Source organism: Miscanthus floridulus, unplaced genomic scaffold, assembly GCF_019320115.1.
Source record: "Miscanthus floridulus cultivar M001 unplaced genomic scaffold, ASM1932011v1 os_1236, whole genome shotgun sequence".
NCBI classification, from domain to species: domain Eukaryota; kingdom Viridiplantae; phylum Streptophyta; class Magnoliopsida; order Poales; family Poaceae; genus Miscanthus; species Miscanthus floridulus.
This window is the reverse complement of record NW_027097603.1, coordinates 5,075-19,998: the sequence shown is the minus strand read 5'-3', so window position 1 is coordinate 19,998 and position 14,924 is coordinate 5,075. Positions and strand designations below refer to the sequence as shown.

At 51.7% G+C, this 14,924-nt stretch overlaps 1 protein-coding gene and 3 pseudogenes across 1 annotated transcript; 1 reads left to right on the top strand and 3 right to left on the bottom strand.

Moving 5' to 3' along the window:
* Nucleotides 1-209: 209 nt before the first annotated feature.
* LOC136533825 (small ribosomal subunit protein cS23-like) lies at nt 210-1,842 on the bottom strand (annotated as a pseudogene).
* Nucleotides 1,843-2,856: 1,014 nt separating this feature from the next.
* Nucleotides 2,857-5,511, bottom strand: LOC136533824 (transcription factor MYB16-like). Its single transcript, XM_066526340.1, has 3 exons — nt 5,074-5,511; nt 4,815-4,944; nt 2,857-3,957 (listed from the first exon to the last, which is right to left on the bottom strand). Exons 1-3 carry the CDS (start codon nt 5,204-5,206, stop codon nt 2,871-2,873), a joined length of 1,350 nt encoding a protein of 449 aa, XP_066382437.1. The 5' UTR covers nt 5,207-5,511; the 3' UTR covers nt 2,857-2,870.
* A 2,208-nt stretch (nt 5,512-7,719) lies between these two features.
* Nucleotides 7,720-11,846, top strand: LOC136533823 (glutathione S-transferase T3-like; annotated as a pseudogene).
* A 567-nt stretch (nt 11,847-12,413) lies between these two features.
* LOC136533822 (protein ALP1-like) lies at nt 12,414-14,536 on the bottom strand (annotated as a pseudogene).
* Between the last annotated feature and the right edge of the window lie 388 nt (nt 14,537-14,924).

The window sequence follows — 14,924 nt, the reverse complement described above, 5'->3', positions numbered from 1 at the left end:
GTTCTATCGATGACGTGGCATGGCTATTATGCGCTGGAATGTGCTAGATTTTGAGTATTTAGATAAGTGGTGTTTTGAACATTGACAATGTCAGAATAGATATCATGATGTACCCGGTTTGCATTTCCTAGTGTTGTGGAAAATATTGTGTTGATTTTTGTTAGCGAATCAGACAGTTGGTTTTTCCTTTGTTGTTGGCAAACAAAAAATTGACTTGTAACCATACCGAAAAGGATTTTATTTCTGTTTCTTGATTTTCCCAACATAAAAACGACTGATACACATAATAACTAAGATAAATCACAAGATCATTTCCATGGAAAAAAAACATACCTGAGAACATATTGACCGATCTACAAGGCCATGTACCATGACTTTAACATTAACAACAGAGAGGGCATGTAATGAAACCAACAAAACGCAAAGCTTGCAAGGCTGAAAGAACAGGGTGGGGAGGGACTCATGTCGACAGGCTCCCGCCACCCTGCTGCCAGAGGTTGATGATATCGGTGGCCTGGTTGAGAAGGATGATCATCTGCTTCTGCGAGATCCACCTCTTCTCTTCCAACTTCGCTCTAAAGCTCCTCCCACGCGTCTTTCCGTGGCCAAAAGTAGTATGGGCTTAACGGGATGCTGCCATAGCCAGGAACCAATTGGTCGAGTGCTATGCCGATATTCTTCTCCATCCAGATGAACTTGAGTACCAGGCATCGGGTCCTGTCTCCCGGGCACCACCACCTTATTCTGCAATACAAGATTTAGGTCATCTCAATTTTCATTCTGATGATGAAACAAAAATATCTCCATCCTAGTAAAGCTTAAGTGTGCGGTTTTAACACGACCCAGATCACAAAAATAAGCAGGAAACATCAAATGTTGAAGCTAGTGTTCCCTTTTGTTAGCTTTGTGATGCTGCTATCATTGGTATTTCAGCACCAAAACCCACTTCTTAGTGTTCTAACGGTAATTTTGGTAAAACCATAGACTCGCTTAGTTCAATATAAACAACTATGTTTTCGACAATGAAAACAAAGACTATTCATATATACCACTCAGGAACCGATTACAGACCTCTCATTACATTCACATTCGCAACATCTCAGCGCATCAGAATATATAGCTCCTTTCCATATAAGCAACAGCTATGGCACAACAGCAAGCTCAGGTAAAGGCTATTTTTCAACATGTATACATCATTGTCAGCCGAAGCTCAAGGCTTCGCCAGAACATCCCCCGAAGGTGCCCAGCTAACCTGAATTGTCGCTTCTAGTAGTTGTGGCCAAATTCATGGTAAACAGTAAGCTAGCCAAGGGCAATTGGTGTCACACTGAACGTTAAACCTAATAATCAATTGAAGAGCCAAAATTGAAGAATCGGGGTCCAATTCGTTGGAATTGAGTTCTACTGAGCATATGAATCAGTTAAAGAGGCCAACGAAACATAACCATTTTAAATTTTAAAACTGCATAAATTTCCAGTTGTACAGACAACGACTGCACAATTTCCAAAGGCCATTACCTCCGCTTCCTCCTCGTCGACCGCATCCACACCTCCACCTAGCTCCACCTTCTTCTTCCTCTGCCCCGACGGCATCGGCGGCGGCGGCGGCGACGACGCTGCGGAGAGGAGCGAAGTGGCAGCCTCCTGTTCTTGAAACTGACGGTGCGAGAGCAGGGAGAGGACGAGGTGGCGGCCAGGGAGGTGGAAGGCCTGGGCGGGGAGACGCGGGCGCGCGGGGACAAGGCCGGCGTGGTCGTGGGGTGCACGGCCATTGGGAGCATGGTGTCGGGCCAAGGTTCTTCCTCCGCGGATAAGAGGAACAGCGAACCTGCGCGAGAGCCTTCTTATCTCCTTGCCCTTTTTCTCTTCGCCGACAGAGCTGGATAAAATTTGCCCTTTTTCGACTCCAAACGGCAAGAACCGAGTGGGCTTGGATAAAATTTGAACCAGGCCTGTCTGAAGAGCAGGCCCAACATGTGCGAAGGCCCTATCGATATCCGTCTGCTCTATTGTTTCAGCGTAAAAAAGACCTCTTTTCAGAACGAAATAATACAAAGAGTCAAAGACCAATATACAGTGGGAGTACGTACATTATCAGTACTATATAGTGCCAGTGTGCCACATATACAAACTTGAACAGTTGGATTCTAAGATATATGGGCTCAGACGAGAAAAAAAAAAATAAGAGTTCTTCCCATATCGATTAGCTACACTGCTCCACTATGGGCGTGATTGGTTGCTTTGGTGATAGGGAGCCAGGATGGAGAGGCAGCCCAGGATTGTGAGATGCATGCTCAAATCGTGCACCCAGTCGTGTTTGGTTGTCTTTGTTGTTGGTCCAGTACGAGATGTGATCTTGTTTGGTTGTATGTATGGATAAGAGTTTTGAGTGTGTGACACATGACTACATGAGCCCTTATACCATGGGTGCATCGTGTCGTCCTGCATTGCGAGGAAAGTGAAAATTGTAAAGACGGAGCCGTGCGGGATGGTGAAGGGTAACCGAATTGAAACGAAGCAGGCAAAGCTGTGCGAAGTAGGGGGAACAAACACAACAAAGGAATGAGGTGAAGCAGGCAAGGGTGCAAGGATGATCTGTTCGGCAACCAATTCAGCCCATATACTGCTGATGAAAATGGTTGTCGAATTACATGAGCAAGACGAGACGCTCTGGTCACTGTTCTACAGTCTACAAGAAGCTTTGGCAACTGACTGAACGAGTAACAGATTCTAAATTCGGTACAACCATCTTCCTCCACAATGTTAATCAGGGGCGCTGTCAGAATTAACCCAAGAGCGCGATTTTTAACCATCAACACTTAGTAGTTCGACCTTATTGTTCCGAAATAAGTAGCTAGCTATTTACTGTGTCATTTCATTTCCCGGGGCTGCATGCCGGCGAACATGTCCAGGGCTAACGAGTCAGAACGCCAGCGCCGGAGAGTCAACGAGGCCTCGGGCGCGGGCACAGCGATGACTGACGTCGACAACGAGGCCGACGACGAGTACGCCTCGGGCGCCGGCATCGCGACTGACGTCTGCAACGACGCTGACGAGGAGTACGCCTCGAGCGCGGGCATCGCCACGGACGTTGCCTGCAACGACGCCGGAGACGAGTACGCCTCGAGCGCGGGCATCGCCATTGACGTCTGCAACGACGCCGAAGACGGGTACGCCTCGGGAGCGGGCACTGCTACTGATGATGTCGGCAACGACGACGAGTTTACCAGGCTCATTATGCTGTCCCAGTAGTTCTTCTCCTCCTCCGTCTCCTGCAGCCCGGCGTCCGCTTCGGCCGCGTCCTCGTCGTGCCTCGTCGCCGGCCTCAGATCCTGCTGGCTCAAGGAGCCGTCGAGAAGCAGGCCCGTGAACCCCGCCGCGGCGAAGCCTGCGTCAGCGACATTGACAACGTGATCGCCCCACTGCTGCTGCTGCTCCTTGTACGCCACCTCGTACGCCTGCATGGGCTGCATGGCAGCGCGCGTGGCCGCGGCCGCAGCCGTTGCGGCGCCGTGAGCCTCCTGCAGGACCGAGGCGAGCACCGCGCTCTCGGAGAAGCTGAGCGTGGACGTCGGCGAGTCGAGCCGGTGCGCCGCGGCGGGTCCTCCGGGCATCTGCGGCGGCGGCGCCGAGACGGACGCGGACGCGGAGGCGGCGGAGGCCGCGAGCGCGCGCAGCCTGGCCTCGCGCGCCAGGCGCGCCTCGGCCTCGAGCCGCGCGCTTTCCCACTGTGCCGTGTGGCTGAGGTGCGCCGCGGCCCTGGCGTGCTGCGCGCCCGCGGCACCGCCGCCGGCGCCGGCCCCTCCTGCTCCGCCTGTCCCGAGCGCGCCGGAGCGCGGCTTGTGAGTGACCGGGTCGATGCCCATCTTGGCCAGCCGCTTCTTGAGGTGCGTGTTCCAGTAGTTCTTGATCTCGTTGTCGGTGCGCTTCGGGAGGTGCGTCGCGATCGCTGACCACCTGCATGAACGAGCACGGCGCGGACGCCATGAAAAAATTCTCAGCAAGCAGTCGCGCGCGTTGACAAATCTGCATCGGCGGCGAGCGTAAAACCACCGCGGCCGGGCGTGCGAGACAGTAACGAGTGCATGGCCTGGCACAGACACGGTGCAGAGGTGACAGCAACTATGAGTCAAAACGGCAGTGGACCTTGGTCCACAGCGACGGACGGGGGCCGCCGGGCTCCTCATTGAATGGCAAGCTTGAATGCCGAATCATGGCGGAAAAAAGAAAGCAAAATTCGGGGAAGAGCCTGCCGTGGCCCAGCTTTCTCACGCTTTTTCCCGAGATGATGCCTAAGCCTTGATGGATCAATTCACGCAAACTCAGCAGTTGGTGTTGGACAGGCGAAAGATGAACAATGCACTACGATAACTCTACTAGACTCAAGACTCTAGACAACAAGTTTACAATGCTCCTTTTGTACGGATATACACTACTGCTAAGGTTCAAAAAATTTCAGTTACTAGTAGTACTCCTACTAGCTAAGGTGCCAAAATGTATTGAAGGTTCATGTAAAACCTCTGAGAAAAACATGTGTACGGTGACTAGAGCGTACTCCGAGAAAAATACTTGGACATGTTCCCCATCTCGTGGTGCTCCTAGCCTAGGTACCCCGCTCATAGCATTACCTAATCATCATAAAAGTGCAAGACTAGGGTGTGGGACGGATGCTAGTGAGTTCTTGACCTGCCGGCCAGCCGCTCGAGCTACCAGTCAAAATCCGTGCGATTAACTGAATTCCGGGCGCAGGGTACTGGCCGGTGGTTCTAGGACAGTAACCCATCCATTATCCACGGATGGAGTCGAGCCCTCACCTGTTGCCGAGCAGCGCGTGGAGCTGGATGATGCTCTGCTCCTCCTGCAGGCTGAACTTGCCCCGCTTGATGTCCGGCCGGAGGTAGTTCGTCCACCGGAGGCGGCAGCTCTTGCCGCACCGCTGCAGCCCTGCGCCACGGCCACCATTCGCGTATGCATGTCAGTTACGAAGGAGCAAAACCAGACAGCGTAGCCGAACGCTGCTGGCTGAACCGCGCAGGACTACGATTACTAGTACTAGCTTGCGATCGAGCTCACCGGCTTTGGCGGGCAGCGAGCGCCAGCAGCCGTGGCCGTGCTGCTCAATGTAGGCGAGCAGCTTCTGGTCCTCCTCCGGCATCCACGGCCCCTTCTTCAGCCCATCCTTCTCGCAGCACGGCGATCGCCCCATCGCCCGCCTCGGCGCCGCCCGCGTCCGACTGCACTGAGCCTGCGCTGCGGCTGCGCAGCGACACAACACAACCCTCGCCGCCTGATCCTCCTCCCTCTCGCACGGCCGGCCTCACTCACAGCAATTCAGCCTCGCTCCTCGCTCCTTTCCCCTTAATACCCCCAGGGGATCGGCGCAATTGACTGCTCGGGATCCTCCTTTCCTTCTGGCGGCAGGGCAGGGCGGGTGCACAGTGACTACTACGAGCGCAGCGCAGCAGCAGCAAATGCCAGTGAGCAGAGGCAGAGCAGGGGGGTGCCAAAGCGAGAAAGCGACGCAGAGATCACCGAGGGCGTGGTGCGCCGAGGTCGGTGTGAGGCATAAATAGAGTAGTGGTAGAGAAGGAAAGGGCCGGCCGGGGCCCGGGGCGTGGCGGTGGCGTTTGCCTGTATTGGGGGCCGGCTGGCTGGGCCGGCACGATATCTTCTTCGGGCGCCGCGATCCCGGCGCAGACAGGGCCCCGGCTGTCAGCGTGGGCAGTGCGGGGATTTCGACCCCGCGCGCGTTCTCGGCTCGCCCCCCGGCGCGGAAGCGTCGCCGCCAATCGCGATCCACCCGATCAGAGGGCGGAGCATTGAACACTCGGCTGGGGTCGGGGCGTCGGGCCGGGGGGCTCGGGGGTCCTCTGCCTGCTCTGATGGTCCAGATTCCCGGGCTGTCTTCTCTGCCTTGCACACCGTGCGTGGTGTGGCACGGCGTATCGATCGTGTTCCCCCGCCCCGGCTCCGCCCCCGTGCGTGCCCCATCGCCGACCCAGCACGACGCCGCGGTCCTACTCCTACTCCGTTGCGCGATCGGCCATAAGCGACGCTGCCGCGTCGCTCCTAACAGGCAATGCGAATCTCGCACGGCTCGCTCCACTGTAACAGATGATGCTGATGGTAAGCTCGATTCCAGCGCATAGCAGGAGCGGAAAACTGTGTGATCTATCGTCGCACACGCATCGCACAGTGCGTCTCATCAAAGCACCTACGTACGTTGTTCTATTCTTTGCTGTGGGTTGTCGGTTCTGTGAGAAACGCACGCACGTACCAGTTCCGGCCGGAGCGCCACCGCCACGTCTTGGGTGGGTTTGGTCCGGCGGGCGCGAGACAGCCGGTGGCCCGGCGGCGACGACGGCGGAGGCACGGCACGGCGCTGCGGGCAGGGGCAGCGATCGATCCGATCTCGCAATGATTTCGGCCCCGGCCCGTAGGAGCCACAGAAGCTGGGGCTGCGCTGAGCACCACCTACTTGCAAGGAATTAAGAAGAAGTAAACGGCAGCGTCGCGTGGCGCGGGACGCTGCATTGCTCGGCCGGCGCTGTTCCTGCCCTGCTCTCATGCTCTGCTTCCATCCATCGTCTGACATGCATGCAAGGGGCAAGGTCCGGTGGCTCTGGACTGGCTGGACGGGCGTGGAAGGAAGGAAACCCTTGCCAGTTGCCTTGCCCCCATACGTTTCAATTGGAACGATTGACTTGATTGCGATCGATCCCGCGGCGTTTTTGGGGAATCCCTTTTGTTTTACTCATTCATTTCGGTGGCGCGCTCGATCAGAAAGTGGCGTCGGTTTCCAGCTCTCTTTCCTTGCTCGGTCCGGGATCCACCGCGGTGTCGGCTCCTGGTTTACATGCCAATGCGGGCTGCACTTGCCGTTTCCGGGGAGTGTCTTGACTGTGGACGCTGGCCATGCGTGATGGCCTGGCGTGGCAGATTTCGTCATCATGTTCGTATACAATGCCCTGGTCAAACGTCATGTTTGTTTGGCTTATAAGCCGTACTATTTTAGTCAACGAACAATATTTTTCTCTCACAACAAATCAGCAAATACTTTCAGTCATAGCTTATCAGCGAAGCGAATAGGGCAAAAACAATACTGTACGCTGCTGCCGCCGCCTGCTGCTTCAAATTGAATTTGCTCAAGTGGTTTCTGAAATCAGTAGTGCTCCGGTGTGTCCAGAGTAAATTCTCTCTGTTCTGTTGCTATCTCTATCCGCAGGTTTACTCTTTCAGTCGGTTTATCAGCTAGAATCTATAGTATTTTTCTCTTACGACAAAATAGCTTTAGCCGACTTATCAACCGGCTTTAATACCAACCGAACAGGTCCTATGGCCATCAGGGATTTTGGTCGGTGTTAACCTCTCCCCAGTCCTTTGCCGTCCATCCGTAATTAATTACGCGGTTAGTACACTGTACGTCGCCATCAAGCTCGTGAGACGAACCGTGACGATCGCACCACCACACCAGTCTTAACGCAGTCATGCTAACACTACCAACGGAAGGCTGTCGACGAAGAGAAAGAGGAGAGAGAGGGGGAAGCAGCAAGCAGCAGCAGTCCAGCTGCACTGGGGAGGACTGGACTGGTGCTGTACCGGCACTGAACACCCTGTAAATTCCGCCAACCTGCAATTGCGAGGCCCGGCGCCCGGCCTGGAGCTGGACCCTGGTGGCGGTACGCCGGATGGCTTTTGCCATTTATTCCGCTGTTTCCCATGGCCATGTCCATGGCCCCTTCCTCTGCCGCGGGACGGCGAGACGAGGACCACCGCTTGCAGCGGGGGACGACGGAATCATTCACCGGGCATGTGCGCGGCGCGGGCCGCCTTCTTGACTTCCTCCAAGAATTTACGATTACCTCGCATCGTCTCACCTCTCTGATAAACAAGCCTGTAATTTTCGTACGGAAACGCCAGCTTTATGCTTCTGCGCGTGATCAGTGCAATTAGCGTACCCGAGCCAGCCAGCAGAGAGGCAGAGAGGCCTCTGCCGGCCTACTGCAGCGTAAATATGAGCATTAAGTCAAAAAAATTTCCCCGGCGATAGCACAGCAGCCGTTCCAGACACACAAGGCAGCTCATGTGCATGGGCAATGTGATAGAGCTAGACCGTCCTCGGCAGCCGTCGATGTCCGATTTGAGGACGGGCCGACGTGCGTACGTACTCCTACGTACATCTGCAGCAGCAGATCCAACGGTGCGGCGATTTGGCTGGCCGCTGGCGCTACGAGCAGCGCCGCCGGCCGGTGCTTGATTAGCGCCCTGTTCGTCGCTTGACTTATAAGCTTTTACTATTTCTCTCACAACAAATCAGCCAACGATACTTTCAACCATGGCTTATCAGCAGCAATGGTCATGCCGTGCGCCAAAGATAAATTAAAAGCTGATCAATCGCCTACTGAAGTAGATCAGTGCCATCGGTACGTGCTAACCCCTGTGTCTACTCTGCAACGGGAAAGGGGAACCCGATGCGTGCGTCCGGTCCGTCGCCTCGCGTCGCGCCGTCTCGGCAAGCCGATGTGGGCTCGCGCACCCGACTGTTTTCTTGGACAGTTGGACGGGTAGGGGTAGGTTCCTGAATTGCTCTCGGTCCTAGGAACTCAAAGCAATGTGCGCGCGTGGAAATGGCCACATCATTAATCAGAGAAGACGCGCCGTATGATGAAGCATAGCCTTTCTTCGTGCGCCATTCGGCTCATTCAAAGAGGAAATGACAACCACTTCATCAAGGAAAAAAAAAAGTTCCTACAGATTCCGCATTCAACTGACAGTGGGCTCCGCCGATGGGTCAAATTCATGGCGTACAGTAAGTACATTATCTCCCCAGCAGCAAAAGGGAGAATCAGGATGGAGACACATGACTGTTAGAGCAACTCCAGCCCACCTCCTAAACATGTCCCTATTCCAAATTTAGGGACTTAGATCTAAAAAAATCCACTCCAATGCAGCTCCTACTTGGGCTCCTATTTTAGGAGAGCTGTCAAAATTTAGTTTCAGGTCCTCAGATACAAACAGGCCCTCCTATTCCTCCCCCGAATCGTCTTCCCCGCCGCGCTCGGGAGCCGCCGTGCTGCTCCTGCCGCGAGCCGCGAGCCTCCTCCCCTCCCGGACTCTACCTCGGCACGGCATCGCGAGCGCCCCCAGTCCACCCCAGGAGCACCGCGCCGCGTGGAGCTTGTCGCGGGGCTGCAGCCACGCTCGCGCGTCGCGCGGGCATCGCGTGGGCTTGTGGCAGCGTGGGAGCCGCCAAATGGCGGCGCCGGGTTTCTCCGGAGGCGCGCTGCCTCCCCGTCCGGCTGCTGCCACGAAACGTCGTTCCTTCGTCGCTCCTCATCGCCAATCTACACTCGATTCCCCTCACTGCCAACCTGCCTCGTCGCCAAGAAGGCCCTTCTCCCGGCGGCTGACAGCGGCAGGATGCCTTCTCTCGGCAGTGGCGGACAGCGGCTTACCTCGCCCGGTTCCCCAACGACCAGCCTCTACTCGGCCCTCGCGCATTGACCTTCACGGAGCCTCACGCCGCCACCTGGGACGCCGGCAGCACCACAACATCACCAGCACACGTCTATGAGGTTGCCGGCGACGACTTCAGCCCCAACCATTGGACGCCTGACTACTCGGTGAGTTGTGCTAATTTCATTCCCAAGAGAGCCTTCTGAAGTTCTGATTCATTCCCAAGAGAGCTTGCGTCAATATTGATAGCCAATTTGTCTTGGGTATCTAATCTGAACACATAGTAGTTGACATATCAACAATCCAACAAGTCCTAGTTCAGCCTTTCTTTTCTAGGGTTAAACATAAACCCACCTGGTTTATAGCAGTAGCAGTTGTATATTCTTTTTGATTCAGATGCAAAGCTGTAGCTGCACTAGATTCAGATATGATAATCTTTACCTAAGAGCTGCCTCTACTGCATAATCTTGGATTTTCATGATGTCTGATCTTGGGGATCTGCACATTTGCAATGCTACTAGAGGGTTCCAATTTAATACTCCACTGTCATAGGAGTACTCTGGCACTAGAGTTCCATCATGGTGTTTAGGCATTTATTGTGAATTAAATAGTTGAGTTTACCTCTAGACACTAGATGCTTGTGGCCTTGTTGCTTGTATGCCATTGTGATGAGTTTTCAGGCCTTGTTTAGATGGCCTCAAAATTCCAAGTTTTTTCACTCTCTCTCCATCACATCAATTTTTGGACGCATGCATGGAGCATTAAATATAGGTAAAAAAAATAACTAATTGCACAGTTTGATTGTAAATCACGAGACGAATCTTTTGAGCCTAGTTAGTCCATAATCGGACAAAGTTTGTCAAATACAAACGAAACGTGCTACAGTGTCCAGATTGCAAAAAATTTGCAATCTAAACAAGGCATCAGTATAAGTATCACAAGTTTGAACTTTGGCTTCTGAAGTTTCTTTGCAATCTATTACATACTTGCCTTCATCATAGTCATGTGCAATTGTATGCCATTTTACTTGGTTCAATTAAGGTAATTAGGGCATTCTTGTAAAACAGGTTGCTATACTAAAGTTTATAAGTTGTCTTAACCGCCACGTTTGACCCATTGTTGTTAAACACATCATATATGGTAGTAGGGCTTGAACTGGTTAGCTAGTTCTGCCTTAAGTCAGGACAACTCCTCAATGTATAGAGCTGCCAAGCTCCTTTTCAGTCGGTGGCATTGTTCGTGAGTAAAGAACTTCCTTAATAATTTAGCTGTCATCAGTCATTGAGTTAAGATTGTTCTAATAGCTGAATCTGAATCAACACTCATATTTCTATATATTTCTTTGCAGCAACCAAGGGCTTCAAGTGCAGCAGGAAGTGGATATTTCACAAATATATTGACACAGGAAGTGGATGATGATTTGGAATTGTTGAGGCAGCAGGATGCCACTCCAAGTACTGGCGGCAAATCCAAGCGAGGCAGCAACTACACTAATCTTGAAGATATCCAACTTTGCAAATCTTGGATTCATATCAGCAATGACCCTATCATAGGGAATCAGCAGCCAGGAAAAACTTATTGGGAGAGGATCGCAAATGATTTCCACAGGAACAGGGACTTTGAGTCCGATAGGACTCCCAATTCACTCGAGCGTCGCTTTGGGTCATACTAAAGGAGTGCATAAAATTCCAAGGCTACTACGAGGAGGTCGAGCGTCGTCATCCAAGCGGCATTCCATACCAAGAGCATGTAATTGATCTTGCACTTGGTTCATCCCATATCTTGTCATTGCTATATATCTAATCATGCACTTGATCTTTGCTGCAGCTGCTGGAAGCCCAAGCAAGGTATGCTAGAAAAGCGAACGGCAAAAATTGTCAATTCGAAACATTGTTGGCTCACATTGAGGCACACTCAGAAGTTCGAATCAACGCTTGAAGGCAACAAGAAGCCGGCCAAGTCCAGAGAGCTCAACCTCCCGGTAGGAAGTGAACAAGAGGACGATGAGTCAACCGCCCAAGGCCAAGAAAGCTCCTCAATCCCTTCTGCCAAGAAAGCCCGACCTCCGGGTAGAAAGCAATCCAAAGACAAGCTGAAAAAATGAAGGAGATGACGAGTACAAGGATATGATGCAAAATTTGTTGGTAATGAAGACCGAGGAACATATGATGAAGAAAGAAAGGTGGGAGAAGGATATGATGCTTGAGCAACATAGGCTTCAGATGGAGGAGGAGCGGCTGTAGTGGGAGCAGGAACAAAAAATTATGTTTTGTGATTTGACCACCATGGACGATGATCAAAGGGCATACGTGAAGGCGAAGAGAGCGAAGATTGTGAAGGCGATGAGTGCTAGTGTAGGTGAGACAGTTAGTGGTGAGAGTGGAGTGTAGGTTTGGTGAGAGTGGAGTCACTTATATCTGGTAGTGATAGTTTTCTTATGCTACTGTTATCATTATCAATGGCACTGCAATCAGTATTGTTCAGTATATGCTATGCTATCAGAGATGCTATATGTGTTATTAGAGATGCTATATTTGATTAAATATGTGTTATCAGAGATGCTATATTTGATTAAATATGCTATCATTATTAATGCTATATGTGTTATCATAATGATTATTGAGATCTCCATTAGCTGATCGTCGCTGGAATGTTTTACTGGAATGTTATTGAAATCTCCAAGTTGCTGGAACCTGAGCAGTTCCTTCCTCATATATGGTTGACTTGAGAACATGCTTTGTTTATGCCTGGTTGTGATGGCCTATGCTGCCATGTATGGTGTTGCCATAGGCCTTGCTATTTCTGCCATGTATCTGGCTGATGTGTGTGTATCTTGTATGCATTAATCTAGAATCCAAGATGGTGAAAGGTTCATCATTCATTTGGCATTGGGAGAATTGACTAGATGTGCTTATTGTTATCCTATGGCAATGGATATATTCTACAATTTCAGCTAACTACCTAGAACTATGAATTGCCCACAAGTGCTCTACAAGGTCATCACGAAGTCGCTCATGTGAAGACCTATCCTCAATCTCGTCGTGTATCTTCAGGAAGTCCTCTAGCACAAGAGGATTACGGCGTTGGTAGTCCACAGGTTGCAACACAGGGATACCCTCCTGATGGTAGTTAAAGTCATCTTCCTCATCTCGCTCATCCTCAATTATCATGTTGTGCAAGATTACACAAGCTTGCATTATGTACCATAGATCTTCCTTATGCCACATTCTTGCAGGACCCCACACTATTGCAAAGCGAGCTTGGAGTACCCCAAACGCTCTTTCGACATCTTTCCTCGCTGCTTCTTGAGCCATTGTGAAGTGGATTTTCTTGTTGCCCTGTGGTCTTTGAAAAGCTTTGACAAACGTTGCCTAGGCTAGGTATATCCCATCGGCAAGATAGTACCCCATTATGTACTTGTTTCCATTGACCATGTATTCCACTTGTGGCGCCGTCCCAGAAGTCAGACTTTGGAAGAGTGGAGAGCGGCGCAAAATGTTGATATCATTTAGTGAACCTGGAAGGCCGAAGAATGCATGCCAAATCCATAGATCTTGTGATACAACGGCCTCAAGGATCATGGTCGGACCATCTTCTTTCCCTTCATATGCTCCTCTCCAACCTACTGGGCACTTGTCCCATTTCCAATGCATGCAATCAACGGAACCAAGCATACCTAGGGAACCCTCTTGCACTATTAATTGCCAACAGCTTGGCTGTGTCCTGGGCATTGGGGGCCCTCAAGTATTCTTCACCAAAGACATCGACGACAGCCTTCACAAAATGCTTAGACACTCAATGATGGTGCTCTCTCCCATCCTCAGCATACTCATCCAAAAAGTCAGCCGAAATACCGTAGGCAAGCATCCGAACGACGGCAACAACCTTCTGTATGGGAGAGGCGCCAAGAGTTCTGATGGCATCGGGCTTCTGACAGAAATAGTCATCATGAGACTCCACTGCATCCACTATCCGCAGAAAGAGCGACCTGGACATCCGAAACCTCCTTCTGAAATGTCTCTCACTGTATACACACTGGTCCACGAAGTAGTCCAGGTAGATGCGATTGTGACCTCCCGAAATGTCCCGTGGCACTTTGCGGCGACCTAGCAACGACCCACGAAACTTTTTCTTGCGCTTGTTTCTCTTAGAGCCCTCAAGAAGACCAGCAATGATGAAGAGGTCGTCAACATCAGATTCGTCCTCTTCATCCCACCGTCGATGAACTCTAGTTCCAAACCTTGACATCTGCCATAGCAACAAAAAAAGGGAAAATGTCAGGGATATAATGATGTTATCCACATTTTTTAGACAAAGAATGGGATCAAGGCTGTCAACTAAGTAGTATAGTTAAAGCTCTGTTTGCAAACATGAAGAAGAAAAAGGACCTAGACGGCAACAAGCAGTACAGTTAGAGGAAAGAATAAGATTAGCAGATGTTTGCAAGCTCTATTTGTTCAGGCCAATTTCTGGATCAAAACCAAAAGAGCTTGCTCTACTCAGCAAACAAATAAAGCATACATGTGAGAAAACATGATGTAATGCTAGAAACGATGAATGAAACAGGTACATGGCATGATTGCCATCCTCTCTTCTCTACAGGAATCAAACAGATACACTAGTTTTTCATATAACATGTCCATCATATTAGAGCATCGAAGGCAATGTATCCATGAATTTTTTGCATAAAGTGATCTGCTAGCTCTGCCTATACTTCATCACTAAACTTTCTGCATATTCCCTTTCTTTTGATTTCAATCAAGATCCAAGTAAACAACAAAGAAATCAAGCACTCACACTGACTCACTAGTGAAGCAGGGGCTGGGGCTGGGGCGACTCCACAATGTGCTGCTACTTGCTGCTCGCCAGCCAAGAAATGCCGCCAGCCAAGAACAGCACCGATGACGGGAGGGGCGAGGGCAGATGGCGGATGACCTTCACGCCGCCACGGAGAACGGAGGTCGAGGTGCCGCGGGCCCACCGAGGCCGAGGCGACGGCGGCGGACTTCTCTTCGAGGATGGAGTTGGTGGCCGACGCACCTGGGTCGAAGAGGAGCCGGTCGGAGCGGATGCCCCGCATCGACGATCGGTCGCACTCCGCCGCTGCGACGGCGCCGACGCCTCGGACGCCGTGGAGAGGCTGTCAGAGCAGCAGTCCTGCCGTGCACAGGAGGCCAGTGAAGGAGGACTCGACGGAGTCGAGGACGATGGAGGCGATGGTCCTGGCGGCGCCAGCCGCCTGCGGCGGGTGCGCGGCGCGGGGGCCTGCTTGGGAGCTAGAGCGGTAGGGTCTTTTTTTATGGGAGCTCTGATAGGATTTGGGCTGGAGTTGGAAGCAAATTTGGGATCCCTATATTTTGGCAGACCAACCTGTAAAATGAAAAATATAGGGGCCTAATTTACATGCTGGGCTGGAGTTGCTCTTAGCGCTTCTCTATCTAGTAGTACTAGTAAATACGTGTAGGACT

Coding starts and splice junctions, on each gene's coding strand:
- LOC136533824 (XM_066526340.1), bottom strand. CDS start 5,206: ATGGGGCGATCGCCGTGCTGCGAGAAGGATGGGCTGAAGAAGGGGCCG. Junction 4,945..5,073: donor CTCGCTGCCCGCCAAAGCCG/GTGAGCTCGATC, acceptor GCCGTGGCGCAG/GGCTGCAGCGGTGCGGCAAG. Junction 3,958..4,814: donor CACGCGCTGCTCGGCAACAG/GTGAGGGCTCGA, acceptor TCGTTCATGCAG/GTGGTCAGCGATCGCGACGC.